Source organism: Rhamphochromis longiceps, linkage group LG7 (genome assembly GCF_057381845.1).
Source record: "Rhamphochromis longiceps isolate RC_006_pf linkage group LG7, R_longiceps_female_GT1.1, whole genome shotgun sequence".
Lineage (NCBI taxonomy): Eukaryota > Metazoa > Chordata > Actinopteri > Cichliformes > Cichlidae > Rhamphochromis > Rhamphochromis longiceps.
In genome coordinates, this window is record NC_140563.1 from 5,834,104 (window position 1) to 5,849,090 (window position 14,987).

Below are 14,987 nucleotides of genomic sequence, written 5' to 3' on the forward strand. Positions count from 1 at the left end.
TCTTCTTCTTCTTCGGGGTTTAACGGCAGCTGACATCCTTGTACATGCAGTGCTGCCATCTTCTGTTTCAGTCCGTCATTACACTCTTAAATCCTGCTACTTATTCCTGCGTCTTTTGGGATCTTACAAAGCTTCAAACGACGCGTCGACTATTAAATCAGTCGTCGACGATTTTGATAGTCGACGTAATCGTGACTAGTCGACAAATCGTGGCAGCCCTACATGCAGCTGACCCTGCCAAGCCCTCTGGTCTGAAGGGAATCTCCTATTCTCATCCTCTTCCCATTTCACTGACTCACACACTCACTTTTTTTAATACTACCCTTGTCATCGCACATCTAGAGTGGCCACTTTGTCACCAACCCTGTCAGCGTAGTCTTTTGTCAAAAAAGGAAAAGCAGAAAGAGAGGAACAGCGGGCAAAATAGCAACAAAGGAAGATGTCTGCTAGAATGACTCCACAGTGTTTCAACTGCCCACAGAAGGAAAGCGGATCAATGTCACTGCTGGGACTTTTTAATTTGCTCAAGCTGTTGTTGTGGAACCACAGGAGATACACACGACAGCTCTAATTATTGTCACTTATTCAGATGCATAGTTCTCGTGTCAGTGTCTCCATCAATGTCTTGATGTTACCACTTCCCTAGAGAATTTACCTCTGTGCTTCAGCACCGATGCATGCCTTCCTGAGATGTTAGTGCAATCACAGAGCCGAGAAGACTGTGGTTACTGACTATAGGTGACTCTACCACAGAGGTCGTGATATTGACAAGGACACCCTGCCAGTCAGAGACTAGTGGGTGACCTACTCTGTCCGACTTTTATTGAAGGCCTGGAGGCAAGAGTCTGGTATCTCACACAGGGTTGAAAGTGATGTGGTTTGAAACGTAGAATCACATCAATCAGTTTCTAAATGTGTCACTACTGATTCCAGCTGCTTTCAGGCAGAAGAGATGCTGTATAATACTGGCTGAGAATGTTCTGTCCACATCGAGGTGTATATTTATCAAGGTGCTGCATATGTGATTCTCAGCTTACTTGTGTTTGTAGGTCTGTAAGCAGAAAGAGAACAGTCACATGGCTGTTCAGTGGAGGAAGGACCACAATCTGTGTTTACAGTAGAGACTTACTCTGTTGTTTCAAGTCATAATATACAGAAACACAAAGTCAGATGTATAAGTATTTGGAAACTGTGTAACTGAAAGATGTGCTTGAAGTTAAAACTTTCAGCTGTGATTCAAGGGATTTAACAAAAGATTTAATCCTTCTAGTTTCACAGGCTCCAAACTAATTGCATAATTTAATGATAAGCAGTCGTGTTACGGCCATGAATCAAAGAATTCCAGCTGAATGTTTTTAGCAACAAAATTACCAAGGTTGTGTCACTGCCTAAATACTTACAGACTTTATTCAATTAAATAGACAGTTAAGAACAGCTTTTACACAATGAACAAACATTGAATTAACCTCCTAAGACCCAAACTCTTTCATGCCATGCATTTTTAATTTCTCTTTGCTATTTGGGGCGACTGGGACCTGATGAATGTAAAAAGAAAGAATTACGTAGAATATATAAAACATATAATATGTACGTCCTGCTCGTACTCGATTGAACCCCATGTGACCGATGGAAATGTTCTAACTATTCATGAGATAGATTCTGCAAGGTGCCCGAAACTTGCATCGGAGATTTTGGTTCATGTTGCTGCACATCCTTGATGTGGGTTTCCTGTTCCACTAAATTCCAAAGTTGATCTCTTGGATTGAGATCTGTAAACTATGGAGGCCATTTGTGTACGGTGAACTCGTTGCCATGTTCAAGTAACCAGTTTGAGATTATTTTAGATGATGATTAGCTCTCTGACGAGGCACATTATCCTGCTGGAGGCAGCCATTGAAAAAAGGGCGCACCGTGGTCATGAAGGGACAGACGTGGTCAACATCAATATTCAGGTAGGCTGCGCCGTTTTAGATATGCTCACTTGGTGCTAAACAGTCCAAAGTGTGCCAACTGCCTGAACTGTTGATACAAAGTAGGGGGTCTATTTATGCTTTCATGTTTTTCATCCAAATATTGCATCAGAAATGGAGACTAATATATTATAAAAATATTCAATTTTCCAATTTTGGTGAGCTAATGCTATTTGTAGCCTTGGTTTCTCTGTTCTTAGCTGACAGGAGCAGTCCCTGGTCTATTCTTCAGCTGCTGTTGCAAATCTGCTCCAAGATCTGACGTGTTGTGGTTTTAACAAGTGGTTATCCCAGCATTTCAACAGTGTGTGAAATCACCTTTCTTCCCATTCTGATGCTTTTTTTTTTTACTTTAGCAGGTTGTCTTGACAATTTCTGCTGCCATGTGATTGGCTGAGTAGCTGTTCATATTAAAAAGCAGCTGAACATTAGGCTTAAGAAGAAGAGATGTTCTTTTCCTCCACATGAATGCTAAACCCCATTTTCTTCAGCTTTACTCTTACTGTAGTCATTGCAGTCTTTGTAATTGCTGAGAGAGCAGTAACAGAAGGATCGGTAAGTATTTCAGATTCCGAGATAACCCTTGCCAATTTTGGCAAGTCTTTAAAAGATTACATTGGCCTAAAAACAATTGTCATCATTAAAACAAAGTGTTTCAGTCCACTTCTAGAAAGGTTCTGGTGTCTCTTACAAAAAACAAAACACCTTCTTTATTTCCATCTAGGAACTTTGCTCTTTATTATAGTAATCTAGTCAATTCTCTGTATTACTCAGGTACCATGAGGAGGCAGATCTTTCCACGGTGTCTTTTATAATTTGAATACTGAAGATGAGATGATTGCGCTGAGGTGGTTGGCTTAGTTGCCTCTGGGTCCCTGACTGCACAGACAGGAAATAGAGAGAAAGGCTTTTATTGGCCTAAGCCCCTTAATCCCAGGTACGTGCCCTCCCACTCAAACTCTGAGGAGGCCTTGACTTTGTGTGTTTACTTGTGTGCGTCTGCTTACAAACCTAATTAACAGAAGGTGACAATACACCTACTGAAACACAGCCCGTATTTAGAGTCTGATTGCCCCATTGATTTGATTCAGCAAACATTATTAAGAGATAAGATAAGATAAGATAAGATAGAACTTTATTAATCCCTCGGGTGGGTTCCTCTGGGAAATTCGATTTCCAAAAAAGCACAGCACCGACAGAAGTTACAGAGTTATACACACACACATATATATAAATACAGAGACAATATAAATAAAATATACGAAGGGGATAAATAGAATAAATAGGAATAAAAATAAAAATACAAGTGAATTGCACATTTCAAGTATTGAGTCTATTGCACCGTTGACTATTTACAAAAGTATTGCACAAAAGGTATTGCACAGTGAGGTGAAGAGGCACTACAGCTTAGTTGTTCCCTCCTTTGTCCTCCTGTTTCCCCTCCCTCTCCCCTCCAGAGAGGAGTTAAACAGTCTGATGGCGTGTGGGACAAAGGAGTTTTTAAGTCTGTTAGTTCTTGTCTTTGGGAGAAGCAACCTGTCACTGAACAGACTCTTCTGAAATAATCCCACATAAGTGAATGTCATATTCCATTATGATGTCATTTTTGCCCCTCAGTGTACCTGGCTCAGGTCTGACTAGCGGTCACTATAAACTCCACGAATGCTCGATCTAACGAGGATATTTGACATTCCTCGAGGTTACAACACATCCCCTGAGCTCTGTGTGGAGTCCTGATGCAAGAGAGGAGCAGACAGGTAGCATATTCTCTCCCAGCAGCATGGTCTGCATGTAACCCTTTGACTAGGACATTGCTGGAGGCTGGTGGACATATCTAGGGAATCTCAGGGTGACCTGTCCTCATCAGACAGAGGGACCAGAAAAATAAATAATATAGTGTGCATAGTGCATAATAAAAAGGTTTGATCTTTCTGTTTCTTGTTTCAATACAAATGAGCATCCTGCATATGAACATCTCTTTTCATGTCGGTTTCTAAACTTTATTTTTCTGCTGCTACTCCTGCCGCTGTTTTTCACATTCCTGTTACTTTACTCTTACTCATTCTGACACGGTTTGAGATGATTTAATGCATAAAGAAATGGAGCAGCAACATTCGCCAAGGGTGGTGTCATCACCACCCTTGGCGAATGTTGCTGGCAAGTGCATGAAAATAGTTTTGTTTGATGCACTGATTCACAGAGATACCTGGAGAAGCTGTGTGCATACAGTAAAAATGAGGATGTGATTAAATACAGTAACTTGCAGACTGGATGTAGCTTTGTGCACTGTTCTGAATGTGAAATGCAGGATAACAAAGAAGGGCTCCACTGTCTCTCTGGTAAACATGTCCGTTTTTTAGTTCTTTCATTATTTACATTCGTCTATCTCTCTCAACCCGACACTCCGTCCTTTATATCTCTGTTCTTGCTCTCTAATCCGGTTACCTTGCCAAGGTGATCAGTGTGCGGTACACAAGCAACACTCCTCTCCTGAATCCACACAATGTACTTGAACTTACACAGAACTGGGAATGATACAAACACATTTGTATCAAGAAAGAACAACAGCACCAAACTGATACTATATATTTTAGTTTAAGTTAGTTGATCTTACTCTTACTCCACATCTGTCCAAATATTTTCCAGGAATAGTTTCTTGAATTATGTATAAAATTAATTTGTAGTTTCTAAAATGTAATTAGTAAACACTGTTGGTAGTAAATATTAACTACGAAATATTTTTTGCTGATAGACTGTACTGTTTAAGTTCTAGGTACTATACGAATACTGAATTAAACTAGATAAAAGTAGAACCTTCTTCACTCCATTTGTGGGGCAGGTTATTGCACCCATCTTGGAGAACTTTCAAAAGCTGTTCAGTGGAAATATGCTGTCTCATTTGCATCCGTCTTTTAATGTAGTCCTAGGCAGACTCGGTGATGTTGACATGATAATAGGACATTATGTTGATGCTGAGGACTCTGCAAAGCCATGTTATCTGTTGCAGAAGTTCCTCTTCTTATTGAAGATTGCTCTTTATGATTCTGTCTGTATGTCTGGGCTTGCTGCAATGCTAACAATCTTAACTTCTAAAATGCCCCTAAAACCTCTGCACCATATTAGATTTCATGTCCCTTTTATTCCCTATGCATAAAGAGGTAAGGTTGCAAAGTGTACTGAGTACTTTTATGTGCATAAAAGATATGCACAAATACACACAATTCTGAGTTAACACCGAGTCTCTTTACTGAACTGACCGTTAATCTTTTGGAGGCATCCACTTCAATCATGCCACGGAGAAGGTTCTGACAATCTGGAGGGATGAAGTGTGGCATGTGAAACACACCCAGCTTCACCTTCTCCAAAAGATTCCTTAAGTTGTCATCATCAAACGGTAGGGCGCCCTGAAGAAACATAAAGGCAGAGAAAAGAGAAAAGAAAAGAGACTGAAATGATAGTTGGCAGACGTGACAAGTAGGAGCAGGGAACTAAGTAGAGAAGAAAGAATTTGCGCTTAATACAACAGCAGCATTATGACAGAGAAAATGATTTTAACTGACTGAAGTCACAAAAGAAAAAAAAGATTATTAATGACTAACAAGACTCGCTAGAAGAAACAAAAACACATTTCGAATCTTAATCCTGCACGACTTAAAAATTCAGCTTGCTTTCGCAACTCATTCAACTCTTCAGTTGGAGCATTTTGCCCTAAACAGCAACGCTAAATAAATAATAAACAGCAGTGAGCTGAAAACAGGGCTTCGCTAATAATTACCCAGATTTCTCATTTACCTCATTCATTTAGAATTCTTTCATAAGAGTCATTTATCAGAGGGTGCTGACACCTCACAGATGTAGCAATTTGATGAATGGCAACCTCAATCACAAGAGAAGATGGAGGGGTGGAGAAAGATGGAAAGGGTGAGGAAAATACAGAAAGAGCTGCTGAGAAATAAAGAGGCAGGAAAAAGGAAGGTAGACTTGTGTAACAGATGATCTGAGTGCAGCCTAACTCCTGCGGAGTATGCGTGTCTCCCACAATCAGACAAATGGTTATCTCGCGGCTAGTCAGCAGGACGAAACTGAAGAGAGACAGCATTTTTCTGCAGTCAAGCAGCAGAGGCGGAAAAAAAACTTTTGTTTGGAGCGAGAAAAGCGTGGTCATGATGGAGATAATGGTAAGCAACATCAGTTTTATGCAACACAACAGTACTAAGTATACTATCCTTAAAACAAGTGTACACACACATAAGACAGACAGAGTGGAGGGAGAGAGCGGCAAAAACAAAGACAAATACACAGGGCCTGTGGCCAAAAGCTGCCCTGTCAGCATTGGTATTTATTTTAGGCTCTTGTCTTTCAGTTTGGCTGTATGAATTATTCATGCAGCTGGAGTGTGTAGGAACTACAGTACAGCTGTTGATGAAACAAAGCTTCGGGGCTGCATGGCTGGGGAACCACAGACATAATGCAGCTAGAGAATAGACCTGATTATGGATACAGCGTCGTCTGTGGGTACAGGATAATGAATAAAAAGATGCTTCTTTTCTCTGATCTTCTGTAGCACAACTATATCAGCTAGAGGGTGTTTCTGCAACATTTAGGGTTTTTTTCATTTAAATGACAGAATTTGAATTTAACTCCTTAACACCTGAGTTTATGTCAGAGGCTCCGTGGTGAGTTTAGGCTAGCACTCTCTTTTTATTTCTCAAGCTTCACTTGCGTTCTTTATTTATTCACTACGATGCAAAGGCTAGACTTACTCCTGGATATGACACAAAAGCAACACTTCATGGCAAAATTTTATTACGCAATATGCCTCTAGAGATGTTAAACTGGGTGTCAGTATAATATTAACATCATTTACTGAAGAACAAGCTGACACTCACCACCAACAGAGCAAAAAGAATGACCCCACAGCTCCAGACGTCTGCTTTCCTCCCGTCATACTTCTCTCCCTAAGGGCAAAACATTGTATTAGACAAGTTTAGACTGAACGTTAAGGCCAACTGAAACAAGACGGAGGATGACTAAAAATAAGTTAGCACAGGAGGAATGAATATTGTGATTCTGTGAGTAGTCACTTACCCTGATGACCTCTGGACATGCGTAGTGTGGAGATCTGTTGGAAAAGGAGCAAACAGATACAGAAGGTTCAAGTTATCTAAGGACTTTTTTCCGTTGTGCTGCAGAGTAAATAAAAGTTCACAACAGATAAAACAAACAAGCATAAGTCACTGTCTGAAAATATGAAGACAACAATTTATGCAGACAGTAAAACTCTCCAGCGAACGTAGATCAAGATGTGTTTTAGGAGTTTAGGGGTCCTGAGAGTGTTTGGATGTCCTCTGCCTTGCTCAGTCAAGGGCATCCTCTCACAGCAGACGGTGAACAGACCCACTAATCTTTACAGCCCCTGGATAGACTGACAGTAAAGCCAATGACTAGATTGACATATCAATATCATATGAAGATTTATGGAGCTACCTTGCAAAGACCCCTCCATAAGCACAGGTCTATGGATGAGTGCATCATATGGGTGACTTGTTACTCTATATATTAATTCTTCTCACTGTTTGACATTCCTATATTTTTAAGGTATTCTCTGGAAATCAATTAATCAGATAAAAAACTTAATTTCTTTGCTCCTCAAAACAAATCACCTGTCTCCCTAGACCTCCTACCATTATGAAATGTGTTGTCCACCTCTTTGTCTCACTCTGTTTAATGGCATAGCATTTGGGTCGACTGAGGGACTACGTAGTTTGTAAACAGCCTTTAGATTGGCTGTTTTCTTGTGCACTCAAGAATACCAGCTCTGACAGCCCAGCTTATTCAGACTGTCAAAATACTGGCCAAAAACAAACACGGCTACCGTGCCAACTCGGGATCTCCAAGTGCCTGTGCAAATAAGTACTTGATGACTTTTCTTCAAAGAAAAAAAACCCATCAGCTCTGCACTCATTTTACTTCATGAAGGCCACAACACACAAGGCATGCAAAACCTATAGCTTTATCCCATTTAGGTCATTCCTTGTCAGTTCATCAAATGCCACACGTTCCCCTACAGCTTTGGTTTCGACAGGACTTCAAATCTACTGTCAAAGACTGGGAATGCAAATATTTTATTTCTTCAAGCATCCACCATTCTATGCCACACTCTTTACAGCCTATATTCACAGAGCCATAGTAGCAGATAATGACACAGAAAAAAATACGGAACTTCACGTGTAAAAACATACCTAACCTTCATCCATTGGGACACTTAAATCAAAAAAACCAAACCAACAGAAACGCGAAATTTTAGCATTTTTTCAGGTAAATTTGTGAGAGTGAGGTGGGAGTTTTTTGTTTGTTTTCTGTACGGTTTCTTTTGTGTTACATTTCATGAATTCAGATGGGTTCAGATGAACTGACCCACATATAAGAGGTGGAAGTAGCCAATAGGTCAAATAGCTGAAGCCAATGCATCGGTACTTTAAAGCGCAGTACCACTGGTGGTTGCTACAAAAAAGGATCCATGTAGTTCTTTTATAACAAAAAAAAAGAGGTAAGTCAGTAAAACGCTTCATGTTATTAGGATTTTTTGATCAAAAATTTTTAAAGTAAATGTATTACTCTTTTATCTAACGAAAATGTTTAATGTATTCATCCTCTAAAGGTGCGGCCACTTTTGGTATGCCTTAGGAACACCGGGTCTAGGATGAGCTTTGTAGTGCTCACTTTGAAACACTCAGTCCACTCATTATTTTATGTTTAGAAAGCCCCTTCTGCTATTATGATAACATTCTGACTTTTGAAAGGCTAACCTAGTTCAGCTGCAATGTTTCCCACTATCACAGCTCTATTTAGTAAGTAATTTGCTGCCAGCGACTCGCAGCACAAGCTTAACTACACCAGGTATACAGTGTTTCATTAAGTTAACAACCATTCAATGACACGATAAAATCCATCCGAGTACGCTTCAGTGAACAAGCCAGTTAACGGGGTCAATGCTGCAAAGTTCCTTTCACATTTGATTGCGGATCAAGTATGGGTGATATTGTAGAAACATCCATGCTGCTCACACCAGGTTCAGGTTATATGGTGGGACACTAAAGATAAATAGAAAACCGTGAGAGCCACTTCCCACTGACCAGAAAAATATAGTCTTTAGAAAAACAGTTCAACGTGGGTTTGGCATTACATCAGTCTTTTCTCTGTCTTTCTCAAACTAACACCACTAGCATCACATAAATAAAATCAACAGGCAGGAAAGGACTGTCTTCTATTTTCAGAGGGCAACAAATACCACAAAATTGATGCATAAAAAGTTGGCTTTATCTCATGTATAGAGTTCATGAGTTGTAACTGTCTAGAGAGGGATTTCTGGACCTCTACAATACACAGTATACTGGATACATATGTATGAAGGGATGTATCGTGATCTTAAGAGATGTGAATTACGACAGAAGCATTGAAAGACGCGCTGAGACACTGAGACATAAAGCTGATCTTCATGAAAATTCATCTTTTTGGACTAAATCCGTGCACTTCCTCATTGCATATAAGATCATTTCCTTTCATCAATCTGTGCCATGGAATTATAGTAAATAAACAGTAAGCAGTGATGAACTCCCAGCTGGGTTTGTACAGACAGAGGAAGAGGTTGTATTTGCATCCCAGAATCCATATTTGAATATGCTTGCCAATGCATCTGCTATACATCTGTATGTCTGCACGTATTTATGTATGTGCTCTGAGGCTCCCACTACTCTACCTGGGGCAAGTTTCATCTTCACTCAGCTCCATTACCCACAGCAAATGGAATACATTTGTGTCAGACTGCTGCATGATGAGAAGGGGCCAGATAAATGTGTTTAATTAAAAAGTGTCATATCTACACTTAGAGACGGGACATTCAGAGGGGCATGAATAATCAATAACAACACACATACACACATATTAGGAAACAGCACGAAGACACGAAAACATTAATGGCGCCAACATTCTGCTATGAGACGTACATGCAAACAGACAAGATCTAATCAAGACTGTAAGGCTCGTGTTTTTGGTGCCGTAGGGTTGTTCAGATAGACACCTGATCTCTCTGTAAATGACAATGCTCAAAGTGATTGCCAATCAAGATGCTATTTGCTCGTTTTCTCGTTACTGTATCAAATTATTATCATTAGTAATAATGTAAAACTAATTTAATTTGCAAGCCATCATTTGCAACTCCAACACACATGGGAAGCCATATGCATACACAATACAAAAGCATGTCAATACATATCCACACACAAACATGGACACATGTGCAAACTTTGAAATTAATATGCAGATAGGAAGTGGCTAAATTTATTGATTGGAAAGAAAACAGTATTTCTCTCAATTGTCTTCTCATTTCCTGAAGGTGGTAGGTTCTGTGTTTGTGTCAGGGAAACAATTTAATGTAAGGGGCTGCTTTTATCTTCACTCTTCTCTCCTATATATTCCCTCCTCACAGATGTGGAGTCAGAGTGGAGGAGAGACAGATGCAGGGCACGCAATGTCAAATGACTTGATGACGACTTATGTTATTAGGAGCGCAATCAAGTGTTAATCTGTAAAAACAAAAAAATCGTGAACAGATGTGGGCCCCAACCAAACTGCGTGCATGCATTTGTTTCATGGACAGCTCTGTGTTCGTGCTTCCAACAGGGTACTTTCAGTACTTTATACATTTAAGAGGGCAAAGAATATTCATTCCACCTCTATCAAATTAAGGCTTGCTCCGAGTGAGTGGCAGCAGAATGCAATCAAATATAGATCAAGTTGGTCAAAAGATACTGCTGAGTAAGAGCTGCTGCATATAGGCTTTCTAGGAAAATAGAAAACTTTAATGTGGTCATCAAAGCTGAACAATGACTAAACGGTGGACACATCTGACTTGCAGATTGCTATGCGCACTGCTTTGAGTTGGCCTGATCTCTACCGATGAGTCATGAGAGCTTAGGCATTGTGCGACTGCTGAAAAAAAATTATGCAACAGTTTCAACTGGATGCATGTGTTTGCATGCACATGCACAATGAACGCGCGTGTGTGTGTGTTATATAAAGGGAGGGAGTCAGAGACAGAGAGGCACCCAAACAAGCAGAGGACATAGGGACTTAGAGGTGGGGGATGAACTAAGCCTGTTCTGTGTGCGCATGTGTGTTGCTGTATTGCGTGTGTAAAGTGTGTGTAACTTCAGTTTCAGCTGATTTGGAGGCTTAATCTGGACAGAATCAATCTGAGCTGGGGACAGCTGTCACAGAGCATATATCCAGCCGTGCACAGAGTGTCATGTGCAAATGCAGAGGAAATATTTTCCCAAGACATCCACTTTACAAGCAAGATAACAACTTAGACCACTCAGTTTGAGCAAATTTGTGGAACCATTTCTAGAGTGTTATGGATGTCTGTCACAAGTGTGTGCAAGACTTTGAGCCAGCTCTGACATCAAAACATCATTACTTCCCTATCGAGTGCCTGCTTGTGTTCTATATATGTTTTAATAGGTGAACTATACCTACTTATCAAAACTCTATGTTATTTTACTCCATCACTAGACAATAAGATTTCATTATCTTGGGAAAATAATTGGAGATTATGTATCGGAATTTCAGGAGCAGGACCACGCCTCCAAACACGCTCCTTCCGGCTGTCATCTATATAGGTTCCCCTAGTTCTGCAAGCTGATCATTCTCGTTTACGTGCTCCACCCTCCCTCCGTCCTTCTTCTCCATTCTTCAACTTCTTCACTTCTGTTAAGTACATGGGGATCTGCCAGGCCCGGTAGCCATCGCCAGTCCCCTTCGAGGCCTTCGCCAAACCGCAGCTCAATTCACGTCAAAGCATTCACTTTTACCTACTAAAACGCTGTCAAACTTAAATGAGGACGTGGGCCCAGCTAGTGATAAAGAGAATAAAAATAACAATGCACTTCTATCATATTGGGTTGTGCTTACATATTCAAATCTTTTTGAAGTGAATTTAATGGAAGAGTGAGATGCTATAGTGCAGCAGTGAGGTGTTTCTGTTAATCCATGGTGTCACTGAGTTTATGACCCCAGTGCTTAAAAGTCATCATAAAGTGTGTTGCCTTTTATTGATAAATATGACCCTGCACAATGACCGCCACACCTTAGGGTTGAAGAAAATCACTCCCACAATAAAAGAGACCTCGGTCCTTTTTCGAGTGTAGTCCCACTTTAAAAGTGACTCTTCCTGCAAGCAAATTCATTAATGTCATGGGATTGATGTGCCTGGTGCGGTTGTGACTATTAGATCATAAACCCAGTGTGAAATATTAGAAGACGGGAGCAGTAATGTGTGGCCGTGGCCCTGGCCACGCTCATCGCCAGATACCACAGTCGGTGATAGACACTGAAAGTGTCTCCTGAAGAGATCAGCACAGCACGATTATGGGCACTTTGACAACGCTGCACCTAGCTGAGAGCCTGATGGCTCCACTCACTCCACTTAGTCTCTCTGAATTCTCCCCATTTTCCTCTTCCATAGCAGCATTTCCACCTCCACTATGACCTTTTAATTACTCCCTCGGGACATCTGATATCTAATATCATTCAGTACATACAGACATTACATTTGTGATTCTACTTACCCACAGCTGGTTTCCAACAAACTATCGCCAACCTGAAGGGAAGCCATGCCAAAGTCTGCTATCCTGATGTTGTTCTTTTCATCTAGCAAGAGGTTCTCTGGCTTTAGATCCCTGTGACTGAAAGAAAATGAGATAGAAACATGCAGCAGTTAATGAAACGTGAAAAAGCTCATCATATTTAATAAAAGCAAGTGATACTGAGGAGAAACAAAAGGGGTCCTGAACGGTATATCAAACACCTGTACACCACACTTGGATCCATGCATGAACAAGACATAACAGTAACCAGCTATTGCTGCTACCATCATGCTCTTGGCAACACCTCTCTCCTTTGATCTGTCCAAGCTAAAACTAAGGGCTCCCACCTTGTAACTGCACTGGTAAAAGGTGTGAGAGCCCCCTGCTGTGTCCTTTTCTCCTTCTGTTTCCTTCTCTCTTTGTCCCTCAGCTCCTTCCTCTCATCTCCCAGACAGCCACCAGCAAACTGGCTGAGCAAAGGGCATCAAGGGGAGGCAACCGCAGAGGTGGTGTTCATTAGATGCCATTCAGTACCACTAAACACAGCAAGGGGGATAATATCCAGCAGACATAATCTCCCTACTTAAAAGGAGCCGTTGAGAGAAATAACTTTCTGATGCTGACTCTGAGGTTAAGACCTCAATTTTGATGAGTGGCACTTCAAAGAGGAGTGGCGTTAGCATTTTATTGGATGTTTAACATCTCTTCCCGGGTTGAGGGTTCTATTACATCATACTGTACAGTTCTTGTGATGTCTGCCAATGCTGAAGAGGGTAGCACAGACATGTATATGTATGTGTATACGCTGACACTTACTTGGCTATCTTTTCTACAATCTTTATGTACTTCCTTAGTTTCCATTTTGCTTTAATAGGAGGTCTTGGGTATTGGAGAGCCCCAGAGTTATCTCGACTTTCATCTTCCTGCTACTCTAATGATAGAAAGGGGAGATAGAACAATAGCTGGATGTGACTGCCTTTGAAGAGTGCCTCATCACAATGGACATTTAACCTTAGATGACATCAGTTGCTGTAAAACTCGTTTCCTGTCCTGAGGGATTAACTGTCAGCTGGCTTGTTATCATCATCCTGGCAGTCTCTGTGATCTCAGCTATAATTGAAATAAAACATAGATAGCATCTAAAACAGTTCTCCCCAGGCTAAATCTTTCATCAATTCACACAACCATCATTTGACTGTGATGCAAGTAGCCTGAGAGTTTTAACTAGCACTGTCATGGGGAAGGAACAAACATTTACGAAACTGCTCCAGGGGCACCAATATGAGAGTGTCTGAACAGTGCATCTCCAAGGTGCATGCATGTGTCCCAACAGGTCAGAGCATTATTGTAAAGTGTTCAGAGTGGCTGTTGATTATATAATGATCATAGTGATATTTATGAATGTGTTAAAAGATTCATTAATATTGAAATAATGGACAAAGTCTCCTAGCTAAAAGACCAGGAGGAAACACTGTAAATTTTAAGGGAGATTAATGTCGTATTAGTCGTTTTTGTATTATTATTTTTGAGTGGAACAAAAAAAAGGAAAAGCCTGAAAAATTTGCGCACCAAAGATTTCAGCTCTCAGATTATTAATTAATTAGCTTATACATTTTTTTAAAAGTAAGGTATCAGATCTCAGACCTTAAGTAGCCTGTGGGTGCTAAGGCTGAGTTTACAAAAACTCATCGCATATTTCCCAAAAATCATCCATCAAGGGTTCCTTTACCCACCTACCAGCTCACAAAGCAAGAGAATGGTAGAGCGAAGAGCAAAAGGAATACCAGTTCTGAAACCTACCATCACACAATCATGAAAAACACTAAAGATGAAAAGTGAATGACTTGTAAGACAGCATGGTGATCCTAAATACACCCCAAAATCCACAGCCCCTAGAGGTGCAAGCTCAAGTTTCAGCTACAGCCCACACATTCCCTAAAATCACTGAAAATCTTTGGATACACATTAAAAAGACCAGTGCATGCAAAACAACCCAGGAACCTCAAAGAGCCACACCTACACACCTAACAAATAAAAACTGATAGCATGTGAAGCGGCTCCAAAAGTCTTTATAAGCTGTGATACTTTCCAAAAGGTGTAAGCACAGACTATGCAGGGTGCTTTAATTTTTGCTTCTGGTCTTCTCCCTGAACTGTCTTCATCAGATGCAACAAAAATTAAGTTTGTCTCTTAAAGAGCACTAAACACGGCATAAAGAAAGTGCGTTGTCACAGGCCCATCACATGTAAAACAAACAGTCAACACTCAAGAGGTTGTTCCACAAAAAAAGGCAACAGCACATTTAAGCAGTGAACGCACCAGAGGAACAAATTGCATCTAAATGCTTTATTGGTTGTCAAGACCCTGGTAT

The 14,987-nt window shown here is 40.6% G+C and overlaps 1 protein-coding gene across 9 annotated transcripts in view; it reads right to left on the reverse strand.

The window, feature by feature from the left end:
* brsk2a (BR serine/threonine kinase 2a) overlaps positions 1-14,987 on the reverse strand; it is a 206,006-nt gene that overhangs the window by 29,981 nt on the left and 161,038 nt on the right. For all 9 annotated transcript variants that reach the window (XM_085411793.1, XM_085411791.1, XM_085411796.1 and 6 more), the window contains 4 exons: positions 12,599-12,715; positions 7,059-7,092; positions 6,860-6,928; positions 5,228-5,374 (listed from right to left, as the gene is read on the reverse strand). In XM_085411793.1, coding sequence (XP_085267919.1) covers positions 5,228-5,374; positions 6,860-6,928; positions 7,059-7,092; positions 12,599-12,715 — 367 coding nt within the window. The remainder of the gene's footprint in view (positions 1-5,227; positions 5,375-6,859; positions 6,929-7,058; positions 7,093-12,598; positions 12,716-14,987) is intronic.